Source organism: Ptychodera flava, chromosome 20, assembly GCF_041260155.1.
Source record: "Ptychodera flava strain L36383 chromosome 20, AS_Pfla_20210202, whole genome shotgun sequence".
In the NCBI taxonomy this organism is placed as follows: domain Eukaryota; kingdom Metazoa; phylum Hemichordata; class Enteropneusta; family Ptychoderidae; genus Ptychodera; species Ptychodera flava.
In genome coordinates, this window is record NC_091947.1 from 9960179 (window position 1) to 9983280 (window position 23102).

Genomic DNA, 23102 nt, shown 5'->3' on the forward strand with positions numbered 1-23102 from the left:
AGAAATCAAAACAAACAGAAATGTCATCAGTTCAGGAAAGCATCTATATTTACAACAGCGTAGTGGTCAGCCAAAAAGGGGGAAATAAAAAAATGCAAATAGACAACTGAAGGTAAATACAAAAACAATATGTCCAAATGGTTGAAAAAGAGTAAAAACCTATTTTTGTGGACTTATAGGTACTGTTATCATGACCTTACTTACTGTTATTAAGAATTCTTTCTTCTGCTTTCTTCAAGTATTGGTTATTTTCAGTGTTGCATGTTGTGTTTCCGTTTTTATTTTAGTATAAGTGCAGTCTCAGATGTTTAGTTTTCAAAATTCGAAAAGCTCAAATATTACTCAATATTAAAGATACAGCAGTGAGAGACAAAGAGTGATCATGAGGAATTGAGATGTATCATGTGATCAAGCAGTAGCAGCTTGTGTAGGAAGTATGCAAGAACACTTTACTGTACCTACCGGTACATTTTTCCGCACATTTACCTTTAGGAGGAGATCCATGGATAGTAAAATACTCTTTTTCATCTATCCGGTTGCTAATAGCTGAGCAATGTTGATTCAGAATCCAACTTTGTTCATTTTTTTCTTTTGCACACAGTCTTGATATTGTGCTGACAATATCATCATAAAAATAGTATCATGGCTCCGGCAAACCTGCCTGTAAATCTCCAATTCCTCAGAGTCACCAGCGACCATTATATCAGTAATATGTTTGATTATAGGGCTTTCTAAAGCTCCCAATAGTCTGACACTAGTCTACTAACATGACCTAAATGATCCACTTTGAAAAGATGGTTGATCTGGCGTATACCTCTGAGAACTTTGGTATGATTACTGAGTACAAATGAACTACAGATACCCACAGAATATTGGAAACCTTTCTCAATGGGAATTCAGCCGTATCAATCTGCAAGACTGGAGAACAGAAAGTGGAAAAGTATTAGTTTGAAAACACTCATGATATCATCAACATACAGTGAGTTATAGACTGAAGCATTTTATTTATATTCAGATAGCTGTGGTACACATCTGACTGATTGGTTAACTCTAGACTGTGTCCACTTTCTCAGCCTTTTGACTTAACTTGTTACTTTATCTCCTTGTAGTGTTAATGGTTAACAATAACCAGTAAAGCAGTCTTAACACTTACCAGATCACACGCAGTTTCAAAAATAGATGCAATGTTGATCATAGTAGAGCAGGTCATCTATTTTATAACTGTTTTCTTACATGATCATAAATTATCTCCCCATTAATACTCACGTACTCATGAGTGTAATATAAGTTGAAGTGATAATATTGTGTGTCTGCAGTGAGATGCTCATCTACACTATGTAAAGGCACATTTTTTCATATCAGATAACAGCTTTATGCTACATTTTTGAAAAGATATCACCTCCATTTCAAAACTGTAAATTCAGGGATACTCAAGAGGATTGCTTTTCTCTTCATTTAAACGTTGATTTGGCACCTATCATGTGCTTATACCCAGTACTTAGATATCACTTGTTGACCAATGTGGCACACCTGATATCTCATATGGCATTAATAACAGTTGTCTTTTGAAATTGATGTATGGCAATATTCAAATACTGGGGCAGGATGTGCTCACTTTGTTCAACACATCTGACATCACTTTTTTATCTTTTGACCAAGAGTCTATGTACCAATATCAATATGCCATCTTTTTGGCTTACACATGGTGTAACAGACCATTGAACTTTTGGACCAATCATACTGATCCAGAAATCTCAAACGTTCAAGAAAAGCATCACCAATGATAATACGGTGGTTTCAATCAGGTTTAAACTCACAACGTACAGTACCCAGTCACCTAGCAGAGGAGCCACAGACAAAACTGCTCAGCCAAATCAAATAAAAATCAAATAAAAATGAAGCTCATGCTTGCAGGACATAGTTTAATTCCCAAAAAACAGCTAATACTGTATTTCATGGAGCATACTGTGGACTTTTTTGGTCACGATTTCACCAAGACTTACGGTCGCATACACACCATTGTATTTAAATAACATTCCATCATTTGTGGTGTTACTTGCTCCAGTAGCGGCACTGGACGTCAGCGTGTGTAATGTCTTTGTCTTCCGTGAGACCATCACGTCAACAGTATAAAGTGATCAGGTGTTTGATACATGGCTGTTTGGTCGTTATCTCGGTCTTTAATCTGTGAACTGATGACACAAGTATGTGTGGTGAGTGACACTTGAGTTGTGAAAGGTGTTCTTGATACTGGCTGAGAAGTCTTCCTCAAGTGATGATCCTGCCCAGAAGGTCAGTCGGGAGACTCATTTTCAATCCAATTACAACAGTGATAGCCAAACTGTTACACAGCTCCATACTTGTTTTCTACACTGAAAAGCTTTCTGGAAAGTAATCTTAGAGGGGCTATTTTGTTCAGTATAATGAGCAGCATGTTCCAAGCATTCTTCCCTTCGATTGGTTTCTCAATCCCAGAGATCCAATCTGAAAATCTAGATAAACCTGCCATACTTTTCCCTCTGGAGTGTACTTGGTCATGTTAATAATGTATTTTTTATGAAATTAGGTATAGATTTCTCTCTCATGATAAACTTGATCTCCACATGTTATTTTATCCAGCAACCAAGCAAGTATCATGGAAATTTTAGTTCAAAACATAGTTTTTCTTTATCTTGAAATAGTAGCCTTGTTTCCAATACATCTGTATGTGTCACTCTCGTGTTATATTGTAGAGCATTCCGTGTATGTTCACCATTGAAATATGGTATATTTTAGTTTAAATAGTAATAACTTCAATATTTGTCAACCATGTTCAAACGCGCCCTTGTCAATCTCTGGCTCTCATATCAGAGGATGAATAAAGTACTCATTTACACTTTGTCCATCTTTTGTCCTCCATTGAAATTTTTATCAACTGCATAAATTTATAATAAGATAAATCTGATAATAAACTGGGACCTTTAAGCATTCCCTAAATAAGCCTATAGTCATGTCATAATATCTATGGGATTGTATTTGTAAAACTTTTACAGAATCAAGATAGGTTTTATGTCTGTTACATGTTTCTTTCCTACTTTTGGTCTGAAACCATATTATCAATAAGTTAAATATTTTGTTTTGTACTGACACCTTTCTACATTTATACTTATCATGGTTTTACACGGAACTCATTCCTTTCACTTACTTTATAAAAATTGTATGCTCTAATTAACTTCAATGTGTAATGAGGATTATCAAAACAAAAGATGTCAATTAGTAAAAATACTTATGGAACTACAGAATAGTGATCATAATATGATGAAGCCAGCCTTTAGATGAACTTAAACTCATTGATTTGATACAAATCAAATACTGGCTCTCTGATAATAAAGATTTGATTTGTTTTTGTACTAGTTGGTCTGTTATTTAAGCAATAAACCATACCCACTGACAGGTATCCTATGAGAATTCAACCAGTTCACAACATATATGCACATGTGATAGAGAGTGTTATATGGAGTGAATTGAGTGGTATACCCATTGCGGAGATATTGATTGCAATTGTATCATAAAAGTTCTTTGAAATTCTCTGACTGAAAGATGTTCATAATCCAACTTTACTATATTGCAAATATAGCTCTATTATTTTCATGTTTTTACCAATCAGATCACTGTATTTGTGCTATCAATGTACTGGTATGTTGTACATTAATAAATAATTTAACTGATGCAATTTATCATATTTGTGTGGATTAAATATGATCAAATGTATTAAGCACTGTGCCACTGATGCTATATTCCGAAAAGAATTTTCACAATACCAAAGTGATGATTCTAATCAAACACAGTGATAGCATGTAGCATGTAACTTGTCTGCAAGAATAAGGCTATCTATTTTTAGAATATGAATAGCCAACTCAATTTCAAAACAGATTAACTATTGATTGAAGCGTTAAGCTGCTGTTTACTTTTTGAACCTTCTTTGAGTACAGAAATGCAGCTGTAAGATTGTGATTCTTGTGAGTAGCAGACAGCCGTTGTAATTATTTTTCAGGTTTAATGTGGAGACATTTTTTCAATATTTCGACTTGTTACTGGAAGAAGTCTCTCGTTACTTACCCAACTGTTCATAGCACTGTAAAACATGCATACTTTTTGCTGTGACTGTTTATTGAATTATGATAGACGTTTTACAGTAATAAGGCACATGTTGAATTAGATGCCGGCTAACATAGGAAGACAAAGCTGTCAGAATACCAATACATCAGTAAAACAATGCATTCATAGTGATTGTTAGTTTCTTATCAGCAGTTTCTTCACGTTTTTATTCAACCTTTAACTATTACTCTACTAACAGACATCAGGCATGGATTTTGATCATTACGTATTTCCTGAGATCTGTTTGGTTGTTTACAGTTATATGTGTATGTTTTCAGTCATTTTGGTAGAGAGGGGTCAAAAATTGCACCATTGTAGATTGAAATCCACTTTGATAGAAGAAAGCACCACTTAAAAAACAATCCACACAGCCAATTCAAAGATAAATTACAAAGTTCCCTACCATTGTAAATGGAAAGGTTGTTTGATAAAACTGTGTTTTTTGATAAGTTGCACAGCTGCAGTTGGACCAGTCTTTTTATAGAACACTCAGGTGTTCATAAGTGTCTTGCTTATTCATGTACTTCCCACAACACAAAAACTAATACATCTTTTCAAAGAAACAGGAGATTAGCATTTCCTTTCAGTACAGGAAAGCAGCATTTAGTAGCTTCAAAAGACGGGATATGTAATTTAGAACCAAGTAAACTTTACCAAGCTGCTCTCTACACATTATTCAGAGGTGTGAAAAATCTTTTTATTATGATATTGTAAATGCCGTAGTTGTTGATGCAAAATAAATATTGTATGAAGGTTTCTGCTGTAATGAAAGTATCCCTCTGTTGAAGCATGAATGTCTGCTGAACAGTGTCATTTCATGGGCTGGTGCAAAGATAAGTCTTTTACGACAATGGAGACAGTTTTGAACATTCTCTCCCAGAGGGAATTTGATATTTTCTTCAGCAATCTCAGTTAGAGGGGTACATGACATCATTTGTTCGGGGAGGATGTTTCTCAGTCTTTAAAAAAATGTTGAATATTTTTTATCCAGTCACATGATACTACTTGTAAATGAAGTGCCTGAAACTATGATATTTTGTTGAAAAAAAAATATAGGACTATGTCTTTTCATACAGGTATCTGGAAATGGATGATAAACGCAGTTTTCTCATTCTAATTTTCTTCTAGGTGGAAATATCGTGTATATGCACAGTACATAGATGTTGCTGTTTTTAAGAGCGTCTTTCCGCACCAGAATAGTTTATTTAAACATTTCAAATTACACTGAGATTCCTGAATGCTGCTTTTCAGGTTTCATCATTGCTCTTTTCTCTTTATTTCTCCAATTGATTGCAGCCGTCAAAGAGAAGTAAACTGGGCATGGCTCCAGCTGCTTACCGTGCTAAACTGAGTGAAATCGAACGGAAAATCCAATCCAGGGAGGAGGAACTGGCAGAGACTGAACCAGAGAGATTTGCATCAGTGAAAGTCATGAGCCGGCACGAGATGGAAATTGAAAAGTCATTGTTCAGGGGAACTGACAAAGCAGATCTGCTGAGCCATCTAACGACAAGTAAGAATGATAAAATTGTAGACACCATGACTCTCATTGCCAGAATTACCCTGACTACGATTGACACATTCAAGAGACTTCGGGGAAAGAAAAAAACGGAAATGCCCTAACAAATCAGTGTGGATACTCTGATTTGCCAGCCTTTAACCAACCATTACCTGTTTTATGATCTAATGGGCCAGACTGACGAATGAGCAAATGAAAACATTGACCGACCAAATAGGCAGGAAAATCCACGACAAAAGGGTTAAGTGGCAAGCAATTTGTACGTGAACCGCAAAAGACAGTTTGACAGAATCAGCTTATTGGGACAAATTTTATAGACAATTAGGGCAGTTAGCTGACCCTACCTTAAACCTGCATCTGGCAGCTACTTTTGTATGCATTTTATGGTTTTTGACATATCTGTTCCGTAAGTAAATCTATGCCTATTATGTTCCCTGATGGATCGTATGTACCCTGAAATCAAAGTTCAAAAATTGTGAATAAGGAAAAATAAGGTAGAGCAAGGAGCGAATCCAAAGATTTTAACATTTCAGTGCTAGTCTCTCTGTAAGTGGATACTTTCCTCCTTAAGTGACCAATATCTGAGTATTTTTAACACCATGTCTTTCCTCTTTGTGTCACACTTAACCATATGGTGTATACCCAAAGGCATCAGCCATTGATAGCTATAACCGGTGTTTGCACGGAAGCCGTACGGTAAATGTCAAAAGTGTCATGCACTGTGAAATTATTTTTATTAGCATGTGATGAACTGTTAGAAAAAGGGCAAGGATAAAAGATAAGCCTTGAGTGCCAGATCAGCATTCTATGGTTCTGATGTGACAATGTGCGTGTCACAACAAAGTATAACAAATTTCATTGTTGAAATCCTTTGCTGCGTATAATTTGTAGTGTTACAGTTTTGATATTCACATTCTGATCTCAGAATGACAAAATGATCGAGTTTTGACTCTCAAGATGAAAAAATAAGCAACAAAAAACCCAGTAACATCGTGCATACAACTCCAGCTGGCTTAATTTTTTTTCGCAAGACATACCTATAAGGCAAATGTCATTTTCTGATCGCAAGACATACCTATAAGGCAAATGTCATTTTCTGATCAACAACTTGAGAGCTGACCCACTTTGAGTCTTTTAACCTTTACATAAGATTGGCCCCTATTTCCCCCTCATAGTGTCCTGTGAATGAAAATTTGCAACCAAATTTGATCCATTACTTTGAAATTTCTCAATTAGTCTACATACATGCAATGTCTTCAATCAGATGTGGGTTGATGTAATGTAAAGCTACAGAATGACAATGCTAGATTTTACTCAATTTTTCAGTCAGGAATTTTCTGTAGGTTCTGGATAACAGCAGAGGCAGAGAAACAGAAAACCAATAAGCACAACTGTATAATTAAATTTAAACTGGCTTCATTGCAGTGCTGTAAATGACAGAGTACTTATTGAATGTTTGCATGTCTGTCAGCCGTCATCAATCAATGTGTAACAGGTTTTAAATAACCACTTGTCAGGTATTTCTGATTCAGTTCAGGGTCTAAGTGATTATCTCATTCAAATATGTTCTAATATTGACAAGGTCAGAAATTTCCTGCTTTCAAAGCCTTTTATTTATTCTCTAATAAAAAAAATCATGTTGTTTTTAAGCTTTTAATGAAAAGCTTTGCTTTTATCAGCTTCTTTGGATGACCTTAGTCATATTTGTTACACATATGATTACAGTAACAGCATTGTGCATCTACATGTACTTTCATTTAAATTAATATCCATTCTCATCAGGTTTATCAGATAATTTTCAATGTTTGTTTTGCAGATTATAGGCTCTGATTAAATTCAGATTTTTTCAAATTTACAATCGTTTTCCAATATTTGGTTAGTTTTAGAAATTTTAGGATGAGAAAAAGTGCTGTCCATAACAGCTGTCCATATATGCCCTTGATACATCAATTGTGTGCACAAAGGGTTAAGAATTTGCATATTTTATTTTTTTAGGGTATTTTCATCAGTCTTGATTCAAAATATTTTGTCCCAGAAATCAATAGTTGGCTTGATACTTCCTCTGTTGATTGCTGGGGTTGACGTCATTCAGATCGTTTAAATTATAATAAACTTTAGCATTTTGCACCTTTTACATTTTTGTACAGAAATTATCAATAACTCTTGTGTTGACCCACTTTCAAGTCAGTTTGGCGGTGGTAATAGCAGCACTAAGTGAACCAGACATTGAATATACAACTTATTGATGTCCTAAATTTTAGTACTGAAGGTTTTGTTGGATGGGACGCTTGAGTTATGATGCCCCCTCCATCTTGTCTTATACCGTAAAGCATATCATAACATTGTTATTCCAATGAAACTTAATCATCACAAAACTTGATACATGATTCAACTTTCATGACCCAGGCTTCAGTAAATTAATTGACTGACACATTGTTACTCATGTCCTTCTCACTCGTTCCAGCTTCTGAAAACAACCCTACAAATTGAAGAAAAAATCTTGTATAAAGATGGTTTCAGAATTAGAAACTTACTGCGTTAGAAAGGAAAATTAAATTAGCCCCCACTATAATGGTGAATCTGACACAGATGGACTTCCTTTAGACAGCTTGTTCTCCTGTAAATTTACAGAATTGATATTGATGCTATTTACTTTGTACCATTGAAATTCCAATTCAAGAGATAAAAAAAACATAGATCTTCTAATTTGTATTTACCTGTGACAACTGCAGGGTTGATGAGTAAATTGCCTAGATGGCTTTTCACAGCTAGCTATGAGATAACGGGTAATTGCAATTCAAAGACCCTATCCTGTGGGGCTTGAAATCGTGTCCCTGATCAAGAAGTAATTAATTGTAAGTAACAAGGTAGAGACGAGCCGTTGGGTAAGAGAAAATGCAAGATCAAATAAAAGGGCTGAAAGACTTCATGAAATCTAATCTCACGTGTACATACAGTTCCCCTCACGTTACTTTTTCCAAGAATAATATGTATCGGAGTGTATCTGATGACATTTGAATCTCCAGGTGTTCCAGAATGACTCAGAAAACCCAGATTGTAACACCTAGGCAAGGAACTGAGACTCTGCTGTTCTTTGAAAGGAGCCATCGTGTTGTTGTGTGTTGATCAAGGTGTCATGATTTCTTTTATGTCAAGTCAATGACTACATGGCAGATCATGAACTGTAATGCTTCAATTGCTTCAAGTTTATGCATGGGAAAAGCAAGGATGAATTTTAATTTGATAAACGGAATTTAATTTCATGACATAGAACTCAGGCATGGAGAGTTGCTGTTGCAAAAAGCAAACTTTCAGAGTTGTAAAGTTGTAAAGCACTTTGGATTTAAGTATTCAAATTTTGTCAGCATTATGTAAATGGCATAAATGGCAAGATAAACACTTTAGAATCAATCATGTGAATTCTCTGCGTGTAAAGTTGATATTACTGTGTAATAATTAAATGCAATAACGCAATTACTATAAGTGAATTATAGGAAAAAATGATGAGAACACATTTGGTGTCACCACTAACCATTGGTTCAAGATGGCCTTATTGTTATCATCATTATCTTGTTGTTTCTTGGACCTAGTAAATTATCTATTTACCATGAATGATACTGATTATGGGACCTGTTTTGATATCATGTTTCAGGCATAACTACACTTGGAAATTTATTCTTGAGTTTAAATCCTTAGAAATGAATAATAAATGAAAACAAGCAATTACACAATAGACAGTAATTATCAATGGCAGAAATTTGATACATGTTATCAACCACTAGATCACTTGTAATAGCTTCAGCACCTCAACAAACTTTCAACAAAACAAAATCAGCATTTTTGAATTATACATTACATATGGATTAGACTTGTCTCAGGTTAGAAATTGAAATTTCACAGACACAGCTGAAAATTTTATGATAGAAGTCTGGTACTTTATTTATCACCCATAGGCACATTGCTAAGATAGAAAAAAAGTGTCGCAGAATAGAACATGGAATAGCTTGGTGAAATCGATCTTGTATCCTTTGACGCAGCTTTCATGTCCTGGTACTTTTTTGTTATGTGCTGATATCAAGATATGGAAAAGTGATTTACATTGATATTCAGTGAGTAAAGTTGTTTGTGTGAAACTCCGCAATCCAACGTTGAGCACTGAAGTGGAAGTTTGGTGTCTGGAAATTCCTCATGCTTGAAAAGGAAATTCACACGAGCTTTAAGTCATAGATGTTGGTTCTGATTGCTTTGATAGTCATCTTTAAGTGTTGCTTTTAAATCTCACATTTTTGTAAACAGACCATTCAGAAACAGATCAGTTGATATCAAACCAGGAATATGTGTGATATAAATAGAATCAATTTCAAACACTTCTTAGGGTTTTTACTCTTGCCTCCATTCAATTACAGATGAATTCTTCCCACTTTTGTATGTATTGCTGTTTTTTGAAAACATGCCACTCCAATCTCTTGTATTTTGGCTCTCATGATCTGACAGAAGAGAGAATTTTACAGCTGTACCTTTTTCCCTATCTGTGTAAAAGTTGTTTGTATATGTGGTGATTTAGTGAAATATTTTTAGGATGGGTATAGAAGTGCTGATACTGTAGGGCCGGTTTTTCTATATCGGACATCAGATGAAACAGGACTGGCAATAGTTAATAAAATGCACACAACTATGTATTGAGAACACTGGTGAACACTATCGAAAGGATAGTGTTTCAATTCAGTAGGTTTTCAATCGGATTTGAACTCACAACATACGGCACCAAGTCACCAGTCACACAGTCAAAACCGCCCGGCTTAATCCCCACCCTTAAAAAGAGTGGTTCAATAACCAAGCTTATATGTTACAGTTATTCTGACTGCAACCCCACAACACGCTGTAGAGTTCATAAAGCACTCGCAGTGACATACTCGCTATCACAAATCGCACACAAACTTTATCAGAGCAATGAATAGATTGCTTAACTGGGCGAAAGACAGCCTCTTGGGCAATGCTGTCCACCAGCAGAGCTTTCAACCAAGTGTGGAAAATTCAGTATATTTTCAAACAGGTTCAAACTCACAACATACAGCATCTCATTACAAATGTGGTAACCTTGCTTTCATTTCCCATAACAGTGGGAAACCGAACTATTGGTTCAAAGTTAGAATCAACAAGAAAGTCATTGGCTTACACTTGGGTAAGTCCTCCAAGGTCATGCATCGAAACTAATCCTGTTTTTTACCTTCTCGTGACATTCGTATGGTGATTTCAAAGAGCTTTAGGATCCTGTTTAAACATCAAGCTGTAGCATGCAAAATATGAAGCAAACGAAAAATATTGCGAACAGCAATCAACAATTTCACAATCTTTCATGACAGAGACCACAGGGCATTGGTTGGACTTATCAAATAATTCATGGTTTTTGCATGATGGGGATTCCTCACATAATATATTCAACATATTCAAATCTCCACCTATTCGCTCCCATATCAGATGGATTTGCCTAATTTAACTGATTAAATTGAACTGATTAACACCAACAAATTATCTATCAAAGCTGTACAGTTCTACCTTATTCCGTGAGTTGATATACTAATATCATTACATGGAGATGAAAAAAGTGTAAAACTCAGTTCTGTCTCTCTCATTGAATGTGAAAGTTTTCTGTATGATTTTTCAAATACCTCTTACAGTAGTTGTTGTGCTGTACAAAAAGACAACACGAGGCAGTTATAAGCTCTTTTTTCACACAACGAGTGTCTTTTAAAGTCCTTTGAAATCCAGCACCACGTTCAGTGATGGTCAACTCGATGGTTTAATATCTTGAGCAGTGTGTGTTCTACTGGTAGATTCCATCAATTTGTGCTATTAGAATGCCCATGTGGTGCACAAGTCTTCACATGAACAGACTTCTATGTCATTAAAAGAGTCTAATAACAATGGTAAATAGTGTGTGAGTTCACTATGGTAAAAAACAGAATGTAGAGTCTAGTGAAAATGGTAGCAGAGTGCATAAACGCGTATTCATGTATGCATATTCTGTTTGATAACACAGACGGCAGGAATTCATAAGGGACTTAAAATGGAAAATTAATATGTATACCAATATTTCCTGGAAAGGCACTTCAAAGCTTTATGCACAAAGGACATGTCGCATGGATATGAATTAGAGATAAGCACACATTTGGTAATTAGGTAATGAAATTCTCTGTATGAGCGTCCAGTAAACAGGAACTTCCCCTATAAATGCCGGATTACAGTAGAAAAGCCACGCTACTGATCGGACGTGCTGTGTTTGGTCCAAGAATTGTGTCATTTTACCGCGTTCAAGCTGTTAAATATCACCGAATGTCGCATATAATGTCTATGAATACACAGCGAATGCAGTCGGGTTGAAAATAAACTTTGAAAATGTCGTAATTTTTGTTCAGATACGGCATATTTTTCAACAGCGTGTTCTGTGGAGGAGCATTTGACCCCCATTTGCAAATGTCACGACTCTGTCAATCATGATTATCACATGGTCTGAGCGATATTTACCCCACTGGTCGAAACAAATATAACGCACCGACTTATCAGAGCAATGCAATTAGATAAAGGTTACAAACAACAAATATTAACACACATACATCCATCCAGAGAAGGAACGAACAATACACGGTTTTCCCATTTTGGAGCATGTAGTGGTCCTGAAAAGGACCGTTTGGCATTTGGTCCTGAAAAGGACCGTTTTGGTGGTTCTAATAACACGTGTGTCCCACATAAGGGACGCCTGGGGGATTTGGGTATAGACCTCAAACTTAGGTCAGCACGCAGTCTGGCATTATTTCCCGGCGGGTGAAGATGTCGTTTCTGTTTGTCAAGGCATGGCATTTCTTCTGCAGATATCTTGGGTCTTTCCAGCCTTCGAAACCTAGACTTTACTAGCAGTAGCAATATCAAGCTGATACAGCCCAGACAGAATGCTACCCTGCTTCACAGAAATTGTTTCTCATATTCATAATCTTTAAGTGTTAACGTTTTGCAGAACAAACAGGAATGCTCTGCTTTTTATAGTCAATCTTTGACATCAAAAACTTTTTCAAAATTGCGATTATTGTTGCTATTAGAAGCAATATTGTTGTTGAAATATTCAACAGGAAATTGAACAAGCGCAGGCTTGTTATCTTTACAGTCTGTGAGCATTCATTTTTATTTCAAATAATATCTAGCTATTCAGCGTTATCATACTGCAAATAATACCACAATACAAAATGATAAAAACATTTCCCCAGCCTGCACCAAAAGGTGACATTTTATCTATTGTAAAGTGGTCGGTATCACAGAAGTCACATTTGGGTCGGCCTCAACTCGATAAGCCAACAATTTGTTGCAGGATTCGATGACAAATAACCTTTGACATTAAAAAAAATCATCCACAGGTATCATGCCATCGCATAATGACATCATAATGCTGCAAAGCTTGTTGCCGGCAAATATACTCAATCATGGTAGAGTTAAGATGACATATATACTGATTGATCAGTACCAAGCATTTTTGAAATTAATCTCGTTCACATTTGATTTTAAGGTAGAACGCACCTCGGGGACAGAAATTCAGGCCTTCAAATTTTATCAATTTTATTCTAACCTACCACTTGTGGGAGCTCGTTTTGAAGCTCTTGGCGAAAGAAAAGCTTTCACCGTCTTAGTTTTTCAAAAATCGAAAATTTTATTTTTTCCCATAGAGTTAACACAGGGATGGCGGCCATTTTGAATTTCAAATATCGAGAAATCACAAGTTATTTGTCTCTCTAGTACCAAAGTTTGCACGGTGACCCCTGATTTTTATTCTTGCTTTGGTAAGAGAATGGTTGAAAGTTTCACTGAGGAAAGTTTGAGCAAAAGTTTAAGTCTTTCACTTTCGAGGTGCATATTACCTTAAATGAAGGGACACTTTTGTTATTCATGAAAGCTTACTATAGTCATTCTCTAGCTTTTGCGCAAATTGAAATATGACCAGTGATAATGATTTCTTGTATGCGCTGCAAGATTTCAAGTGATAACACAGGCAAAAGTAAAAGCCAGATCTTACCAAAACTCCATTTGTGTTCTTGCTGTGATAGGTAGGAGTTTGTGACAGGAATGTTAATTTACACCTACATTGTAATTCTCTGTTCGTCAAATTTAATGCGTAACCTTTGATTAAAAAGAACAGGTAGGATAGTGAAGGTGTGTGCACATACATAAATATTAGGGGGATCGCACTTTCTCATGATAGTGGTAAGAACACAGCTGTTACACACAGTGGGTGATTACTTGATAAGCACTGTGGTTTTCTCATTGATGGGATCCCCTCAAATTCCTTGTGATGGAGCATATTGCTTTTAGAGCTGTAGACTGAGCAGAAGAGGATTCCGTGCAGACTGGGTCTTTAAAGTTGGCATTGTACCCATCCAGCTGTTGTGTACATGAAAAGCCTGAATTTTTGTTTCATTCTCTGGACTGTTGTTTAGCTGTTTCTCTGTGATGCTTCATGCTATTTGATAAACACTGGAGGATGTGTAGGTGGACAGGAGATCACTAATGCTGGCAATGCTGTGAATAGGCAATATTACACATTATCGAGCAAATACGTATTTGCAGCATTTTCTGGGCTGTTGTTGCTTCAGGTGTTGTTTAAATGCCTGGGAACTTCAGAATTTGCGAAGTCTTGGTGATGCATCACGCTTTAAGATAAACATCGGAGGGATTCTTAGCTAATAGGTTGACCTATTGTGGCTGTTGTTCATAAAAAGCAAACAGTGTTTGCTTCTCTTTCCCAGCCATGATGGCTTCTTGTGTTGTTCAAGTGTTGGTTAACTTTTGAGTCATCTAATTTTCTCTCTTTGAACCAACATATTGCATGAATTACAGATTAGAAATAGTATGGTATACTGGTATTGCAAAGTATTTTACCAGTTATTAGAGCAACATGAGGGAGATGGCACAAACACAAGCCTGAAAAGACACTTGAATTGCGAATCATGGAGTGGCATACCAGGTAATTACATGAGACACATGAGCAGAATTTCAGATTCATTGAAAGCAAAATCGAGGTTACAGTGTTCCACTACCTTGAGCTTAAAAAGCACGCCGTACTTATTTGCAGTTCTATGACATGCCCAGCATTACCAGTGAGTAGCAATAAAGGTCTGTCTGTATACCACTTCAATGATATTGTCATTCATCGACAGTTTTCAACTTTATTATGGAAGAGCTCAATGTGTTTAAATGAATGGTGCAAATTCCTAATCCGAATGCTCTGTTGGTTGTCTGAATCCTTTGTTAACACATGAAATCCTTGTGTGATATGTTCCTGCATGCATACGTATAGCTTTCAAATATGCTATTGAATGAAATGCTGTGGGACAAAGTAGGGATTATAAAAAGTGATAAAGCAACAACACAGACCGTATCACGTCAGTGAAAAGAAGACAAACATGCAGTAAGTTGTATAGTATAGGCTTCTAAAACAAGAATTAAATACTTAGACCTGGTATGACCTGAGATATAAGAAAATGCAGATTTTTAGAATGCCTGGACATTATGTGCATAAGTATTGTAGCAATGGTTATAGCATGTCAATGGAGTACTGTATCGTACAAAAAAAACACTGACAAAATATTGACAGGTAGCGGGATTTGGCTTGTAACAAAACATAATGTAGTTTTAGGAAAAGTGATGCTAGATGATGTCAAGTGGGAACAGCAAAAAATCATTTCTGAATGGGTATACAGGGGAATAGCAAAAGACTTATTTGTGTGTGTGATATTTCTCAGCAGAGGAAGGATAACCTATAGTCAAAGATTGTTAGAATTTATTGATCTCAGACCTGACAATGGCATTCATGCTAGTATTTCTTGCAGAGTAGGAAGAGAAATCTATCAAATCCCCTTTCCCAACCAAAGTAAATGACTACACTTGCGGTAAAGTTCATATAAAGTGCATGCATTAAATCAACAGCTGATATTGGCAGCAGTGAGCAGCAGTTTGTTTTCCTGACTTCGTTTGGTTCCAGCTTTTAAAATTGCCTGAAGAGATGATGAATCGAGTGAACGTTTATTCAGATTGATGTTTTTTGTAGACCAGTCAAACGCATTTTATGACCTTATACTAAAGACAGGTGTAGGAAAATGGGACACTTCAGTCTGAGTTGAAAGTCAATAGGGCTAGGTTCAAATGACATGACATTTCTATTATTTGTGTGCAGAGAAATTTGTACAATTTTTAAGACATATATGACTGTTGGACATTGCCAGAACAATAACTGTATAAAGGTATGAGTACAAGGGTGACTGAAATGTTACTTTGTTACCAATGGTTTGACAAAAACCATGGAAATCACATTTCAAGGGTTTCTACCACAAGCTGCAGCTATGAATAAAAGCACTGGAAAAAGATGAAATTTGTCAAATTTTTATCTGCCACAACTAATGCTAAGCTCAAGCCAGGATGCCTACTTATCCTACAATTGCATTATACAGCATTGTACTGATGACCTTCAAAGTTGGCTGCACTTCACTTTACCTTCATTCTGGTCATTTTCAATGCAACATTCATGTATAGCTCTGCAATTTTGAAAGAGGTATGCCTTTGCTATTAACCACATTTAATTCTCTGAGGAAAAGCGCTTGGTTACTTTTAATAGGTGTTCCGGTTCAAAGTTTCCATCTGAATATAAACCAATTTCTTGTTTCTACTTCCTCACGAATATTGGAAAATCCTGCATTTTAGATTGCATTATAGAGCCTGCACACATGTTATCGAGTACATGATGTACATGTACGTGTATATTTACCTAATTGTAGAAAACCTTCAGATACAGGACAGTTCGTCAATCTTCAGTTGTCAGAAGTGCAGTTTTTGGATTACCGGGCATTACCATATGTGACAAGAGACTGCAGGCAAAATGTCAGAATTTCAATTAAAATGTGTGTTCACATGGTTGGGCAGAGTACTTTTGAGAGCTAGTCAGTCCTTATTTTTTTGAAATTTCATTTCCAGATGAATTGAACGCTCCGTATTGATGTCTACATACCTTTGTAGTGTTTTGAAATAATTGCGCAAGAGTGAATTAGAAATATTTCTCAAAAAGTCCTCTAGATTGAAAGGAGTATGGCCGGGAGCCACCGTTGGCTTTTTTTGCTATACTGACGTCTTCATTCCTTAGAGAAATATCCACTTATAAGCTATTCATTACTGCATATTCCAGCTAATAAAAGTACACAAGATGTCTTGTCATTTGAATAGATTATTTTGATAGTGAATCCAAGTGTGAATGATCAGTGAAAGCATTGCTGTCATGTTTTCATTCTGTCTGACACTCCGCAAATACCTATCATTCTCTTTATGTCCTCTAATATGATCCTAAAAGCATGTTAACAGCTAACCATTGTACTCTTTGAGTTGAACCCTCATTCAATTTATAGCAATTTGAAAGATGATACTTTCTAAGCAATTAAAGAAACTAAGTGAAAAATGTATAATTTTTCTACATTTTGTCACAGAGGGTTCAAACACCAGTATTTTCTGTACCTCCCTGTTTTGTTAGACAAATGAAAATGTATACATATCCATGTTTTAGTCATGGATTTCTAGGTTTGGTTTGGAAAAATGAAAGGTTGTATTGACATTCTCTCAGGTAATTCATCATGGATATTTGTGCAAATGTACATGGATTTTTGTTCCTTTTAATACTTTATCGAAACAACTCAGGTGTCACACACACACACACACATCATCTAAAGCTGTGCAATATCCTGCAAAGTAATTCATCTTCAGTTTGATTGATAGCTTTTTCATTCAAGCTTGTTTGACTGTAATGCGTCTGTAAGTACATATATTTAGATTCTAAAGTACCGTACAAGTGTCATTTCTCCATGCCTGCACAGCCAGGACACTGTGTTACCATTCCAGATCATGATTGCATGCGTAGTCGGTTTTATGTCAATCGGCAGCAAAAAATGCAATTTAACCGTTTCATATTGTCTAATTCTTCTTCAGAGCAGGCATTCCTGCTAGAATAAGTATAGAATGGATCGATGTCTTGGATGTAAATTAGTCTTTCGACTCTTTGATAAAACCTGGCTCCACTCCACAATTACTACAGAAATAAACATTTGCACGACACCTTGAGAAGTTGTGAAGGTCATGACCTATGTGGATTAGAATCATGTCAGTAAACTGTACCGGTATACTATATTTGTGCGAGAATTTCTTAGACACAGTGGTAGATTATGATCCCCAGACATTAATACTGGTTTGCAATCCTTTTTATATCCATATTGAATATGGGAAAGTTCACATCCTACGTGTTAAGGTTGAACATGCCTCCAAAGTTCAAGTCTTAAATCTTTGCTGAAACTTTCTTCAAGAAAACTTTCAAACACTCTTATTCAAAATCAGGAATAAAATTCAGGGGTCACTCTGCTAATTTTAGCACCAGAGAAACTTTAAATTTGAATGTTTGACATTCAGAATGGCCACCATCCCTGTGTTAACTCTAGATGGAAAAAAAAAATTTGATTTTTCAAAAAAAAAATTGATTTTGAGATTGTGAAAATTTTTCTTACTCCAAGAACTTCAAAAAGAGCCCATACAAGTGGTAGATCTGAAAAGTATTCTAAAAATTTGAGTCTGAATTCTGTCCCCGAGGCACATTCTACCTTAAGCATCATATCAGACGTCATTTCTAAAGGTTGGTTGCTATGCAAGACATGCTCTTAAAATTTGAAATTTACAGATTCTGGAGTGTGTAAATTATTAAGTCCAGACAGTGATTGTGTGTTTAACTTAACAACTACTTGTAAAATGGAAAGGCAAATGATTATACTGACACATAAACAGAAATGATTGCAGCAACTGTTGAAAAAAATCACTCATCTCCTTAAAAAGCACTCATTGGTGCTTCCAGAGTGTCAGCTGTTTTGACTGAAAAATATGAGCAATTCAGTCAGTGTTGAGAAACCCAGCCATTTCACAGCACACATTGATCATATGATTAAGCCATTTAAAATTCAGATGTGGATTTGTGAAAAAAAGCACAATGTAAAATTTATATGAGATTTGACATATTCACGGCCAATTATCTCGATACAGTCATAGCTGTATCATTTACCAGCTGTGCATGTCTGTAATATGATCTTGAAAGCTCTGGCAAAATTCGACACAATTTAAACCATTCATATATTCTCTAATATAACCATTCTGAGCCCCGGAAAAAAAGACAGATGATGTTTTAAGGTATAGTTGACAATCTTCCGATGCTGCTGAAAATTATGTTGTCTTGCATTTCAAATGTATGATATTACTTGACCTAGTTCACTATAGGAATTCACCAGAGTGGGATCCATCGATGCAAATTCGAGTTGATAAAGTGGATCCATTTGTGTTTCGGTCTGTGCCTTCAGTTAATTATTATACATGGCTATTCCCATAATCTCACATACATGCCTCTGGGTACATATTTCTTTCAAATTTGACATAAAGACAACATGGTAAAATGATATTTTATATCTTATATATTTTATGTCTATTCTACATACAATACATGTAAATCACGTATGCTTCAAATTTACTTATTTCATCAAAACCATCACAAAAGACAGACATGTTGCTTTTAAGTTTGTATTAGGGGCCGTCGATAGTAAAAGCTGACGCACGACAAACGTAATTCTTTCGTTTAGGGGGGGGAGGGGTAAAAGCTCATTTCGTTTTGTGTGCGTCAAAATCGCATAAGGATTTTCGTCTATTGTTTTTTGAAGTGCGACTTTGCGGCGAGAACACAATACTACCTTCGCGTTCATCGAGAACAGAATGACCACAAAATACGGAGACAAAAAAGACAACGAAAAGACATAAATGTGAAATAAAAACTTGTATGCTTTTTCAAAGTGAAACAAGTACGTGAAACGTTTCCCTACGTACGAAATACATTGAAATATTCTGTCTCAAAAAGTGAAACGCGTAAAGTGAAGGTTTATTAATTAATGTGCACTTCCGGTATTTTTTCATGGGCGTGCAGTTCGGAGAGGTACTTGTGGGTTTGTCAGAATCGGCATCATAATACGAAATTGATTTCGCATAAGAACTTTCGTTTTGAGGGGGGAGGGAGGGGGTTTCAAGTAAAACGAAGGAATTACGTTTCTTGTGCGTCAGCTTTTATTATCGACGGCCCCTTAGTAACAACTAAAATATGGTTATGCTGTTTGCCTCAATTTATATCCTTCAAAACTTCAATACAGGAGATTTAATAGCCACGCTGCAAAGATTTCATGTTCACAGGTACCGGTATAAACTACCAGGTGTTTGAACATTGTTGCCTTTCAACGTCATCCCAAATTATTTTTAACAGTGAGTGTTCATTGTATGTAAATCTAAAGAAGTGCTTCAAACTGCGGACAGATCTTATTTTTCATTACGTGGAAAAACAATTGTCCAGACTCACCTGTCCCACAATACAAGTCAAAGACATCCCTTTGTCAAATTATCATGAAAAGTCAAGCCAAAGATAGAAATATTTGAAGTCCTTAACAGTACTCTTTATACAGATTGGTGAAGGTTAATCAACAGATGTCACCTTGACTTCTACAATATGTTTGTCAAGTTAATGTTAATTGATAGAAATTTAATCAAAATTAATTGTGATTAAATTTCTTAAATTAGCATATTCAGTACCTTTACATTAGTGTCCTGTGTACTGTTTGATCTCTCTACCTTTGTGCATCAGAATTCGGGGGCAAAGTCATCAAAAGCATTCCTGTTCAGGAATTTTTCATTTAATTAGAAAAACTAACAAGAAGGAAACAATAGAGGACTGTAGAATATACCTGTATTCATTGCAAACCCCATGAGATACCTACTGGTAATAGAATTCAAATTTCATTAGGGTTGCGTGCCAGCTAGATCACACTGTTGGTCTCTGGTTTAACCCTTTCACCACCATGGTTTGTCCCAAATCCATTGTTTTCTATGGTAAAGTTGGACCTGTATACAGAGAACTGGGGGTGAAAGGGTTAAAGAACATATAGATGGTGCACTGAGTTTTGCAAGTTGAAGGGTTATTTTTTTTTTGAGCAAGTAATTAAAAGTCTGAACAGGATGCAGAATATAACTTAGAAAGAAGCCAAAGACAGCCTCTGCTATGGCATTTGTGAAAGCCTGAAAATGTACATATATATTACACAGGTCATTAGCGTATCAGATAACTGACAGACAGCAGTTCATAGAAAGATTGGAGAGTGTTCAACTGTCATACTGCAGTTGTTGACAATGAATACAAGCCCATGCATTATTAAGCATGTCATCTGACTTGATTTAACTAAAATAATCAAGTATGGCATTGCCACAACAGATGCTGTAGACAAAGAGAAGAACAGAGACTAGAACTCAATATGGGTTTACCGAACTGGAACCAGAAATAGCTAGGTCACTGTATGGATAGGCACCAGTATTAAAACTGCTTATGACTTACAGTTACTATACAGCTAGAATTTGTACGCTATAGCTGCCTCAAGATCCCTGAGAAGTGGTTAAAATAAACCATTTGAAAGGTATACCTATACCTGATTAGTCATTTCCTAAAGTACATGACCTCGCTTCAGGCTCCCGGTGCCAGCTCTTGGCTGGGCAATTTCTCGCAATAAATTTATCTCAATTCAAATTCATTCAATCAGACCGTACGATATGGGAGCTGAAAAATTAATGACTTCCCTGAGGGAGCGTTGCCCCGTGTAGAAGCAAGAGGTGAATCAACATTGACATTGGTATGTAGCTTGTGTCAACAATATATTGCGGGTACAAAGGTCATTTAAGGTCGTAGGATAGTTCGACTTGGTGTAAGATAATGGATGTTGTATTATATGTGTATGTCAACAGCAAACATGATGAATCAGACTGTAAGTCTTTTGTCCAAAGATACTGGTATTGCATGCACACAGTTTGCATGTCAGGGCACCTATATGTCTATGAGAATATGCAAAGCCACCTACACTGAACATCATAACAAAGTTTGACAACCTCTATTACAGTCGCGACACTTTCATCTATACTGACTCATAAGCAAATTGACATGTTTGGTTGACAGTTACTATGACCGGAAAAAATGCGGTGCATGCAGACGCTGCAGATGCTTGTCACATTTCTGAACTATGCCCACTTGGAATTGTTGCCAAGCCAAAAATACCTCTCTCATGATCAAGTAATGAAAACATGAGTTTAATAAAATATATGTTGACACATGGTATTGCCAAGTTATGCAATATTAAGGAGCACTGTGACGGATACAAATGACATCAGTAATATTAATGTATATGATCTGAACATTTTTAACTCATTAGCAGATCATGATTTAGTGCTTGCATATGGTTTGCTTCCTGTATCCAAACAACATGCATGCAAAGCATATGATCACTGGCCTTATTGCTCTGTGAAATCATGCCGCTCTGAGTTAATTCAGTTCTTTTTAAGGTAGAACGTGCCTCAGGGACAGATATTCCAACTCTCAAACTTTTACAGTTCTTTTCTGATATACCACTTGTGGGGGTTCATTTTAAAGCTCTTGGTGTAAGAAAACTTTTCACTGGCTTAGTTTTTCAATATTGGACAATTTTATTTTTCTCTATAGAGTTAACGCAGAGATGGCAGCCATTTTGAATTTTAAATATAGGTAAATCTTGGGTTATTTGTTTCTCTTGTACCAAAATTTGCATGGTGACCCTCGATTTTTATTCTTGATTTTGAAAGAGAATGATTGAAAGATTCCTTAAGGAAATTTTGAAAAAAAGTTTAAGTCTTTCACTTTCGAGGCGCATACTACCTTAATAGTCATAAGTGAAACTTCATTCACATTCAGTTAGCAAATTCACCTCATCTTGGCACTGTCCATAAAAGATTTATTCGGATAAATACGTCCAAAAAGTGTTCTTCCAGGGAATTGATTTCCTTACTGATATTTCTCAATTTAATTTATATTCTGTGTGTTCCGTCATGGCCGCTATTACTTGATTTGACGCCAAATGCACGTCAAATGTATACATTCATTAAGATCAGAAACTGTCAACTGGAACTGGGTCACAGACCCTTTAGTCAATAGTTCACATCTCCCCATTGAAGTCATAATTTTGTGTCATTTGCCATGGGGAGTTCATCCGACATGAAAGTACCTACTTTACCAGCTTGATGTCACGCAATGATGAAGGGCTGTCAGTTTTTACAAAAGTTGATACCTTCAATTCTTGTACTGGGTCAGTGTTGGAAATATGAACCACTCAAAATTACTCAGTAATTGAGCTGATATTGAATGTAATCAATGCACTGTTAAAAACGAAAATGGGCATGAAATCTTGTATGCTTTGACCAGAATAACCGGGGGGGGGTGGGGGGGTGGGGGGGTGTCATAGTATAAAAGATGTGCTTCCCTTGTGTGCTACTCATGGCAAGT

At 36.1% G+C, this 23102-nt stretch overlaps 1 protein-coding gene across 1 annotated transcript in view; it reads left to right on the plus strand.

Annotated features, from left to right (window-relative positions):
* The window catches only part of LOC139119987 (RNA-binding protein 41-like), a 125173-nt gene that overhangs the window by 72181 nt on the left and 29890 nt on the right, over positions 1 to 23102 (plus strand). The window contains exon 5 of the mRNA XM_070683962.1: positions 5434 to 5650. Coding sequence (XP_070540063.1) covers positions 5434 to 5650 — 217 coding nt within the window. The remainder of the gene's footprint in view (positions 1 to 5433; positions 5651 to 23102) is intronic.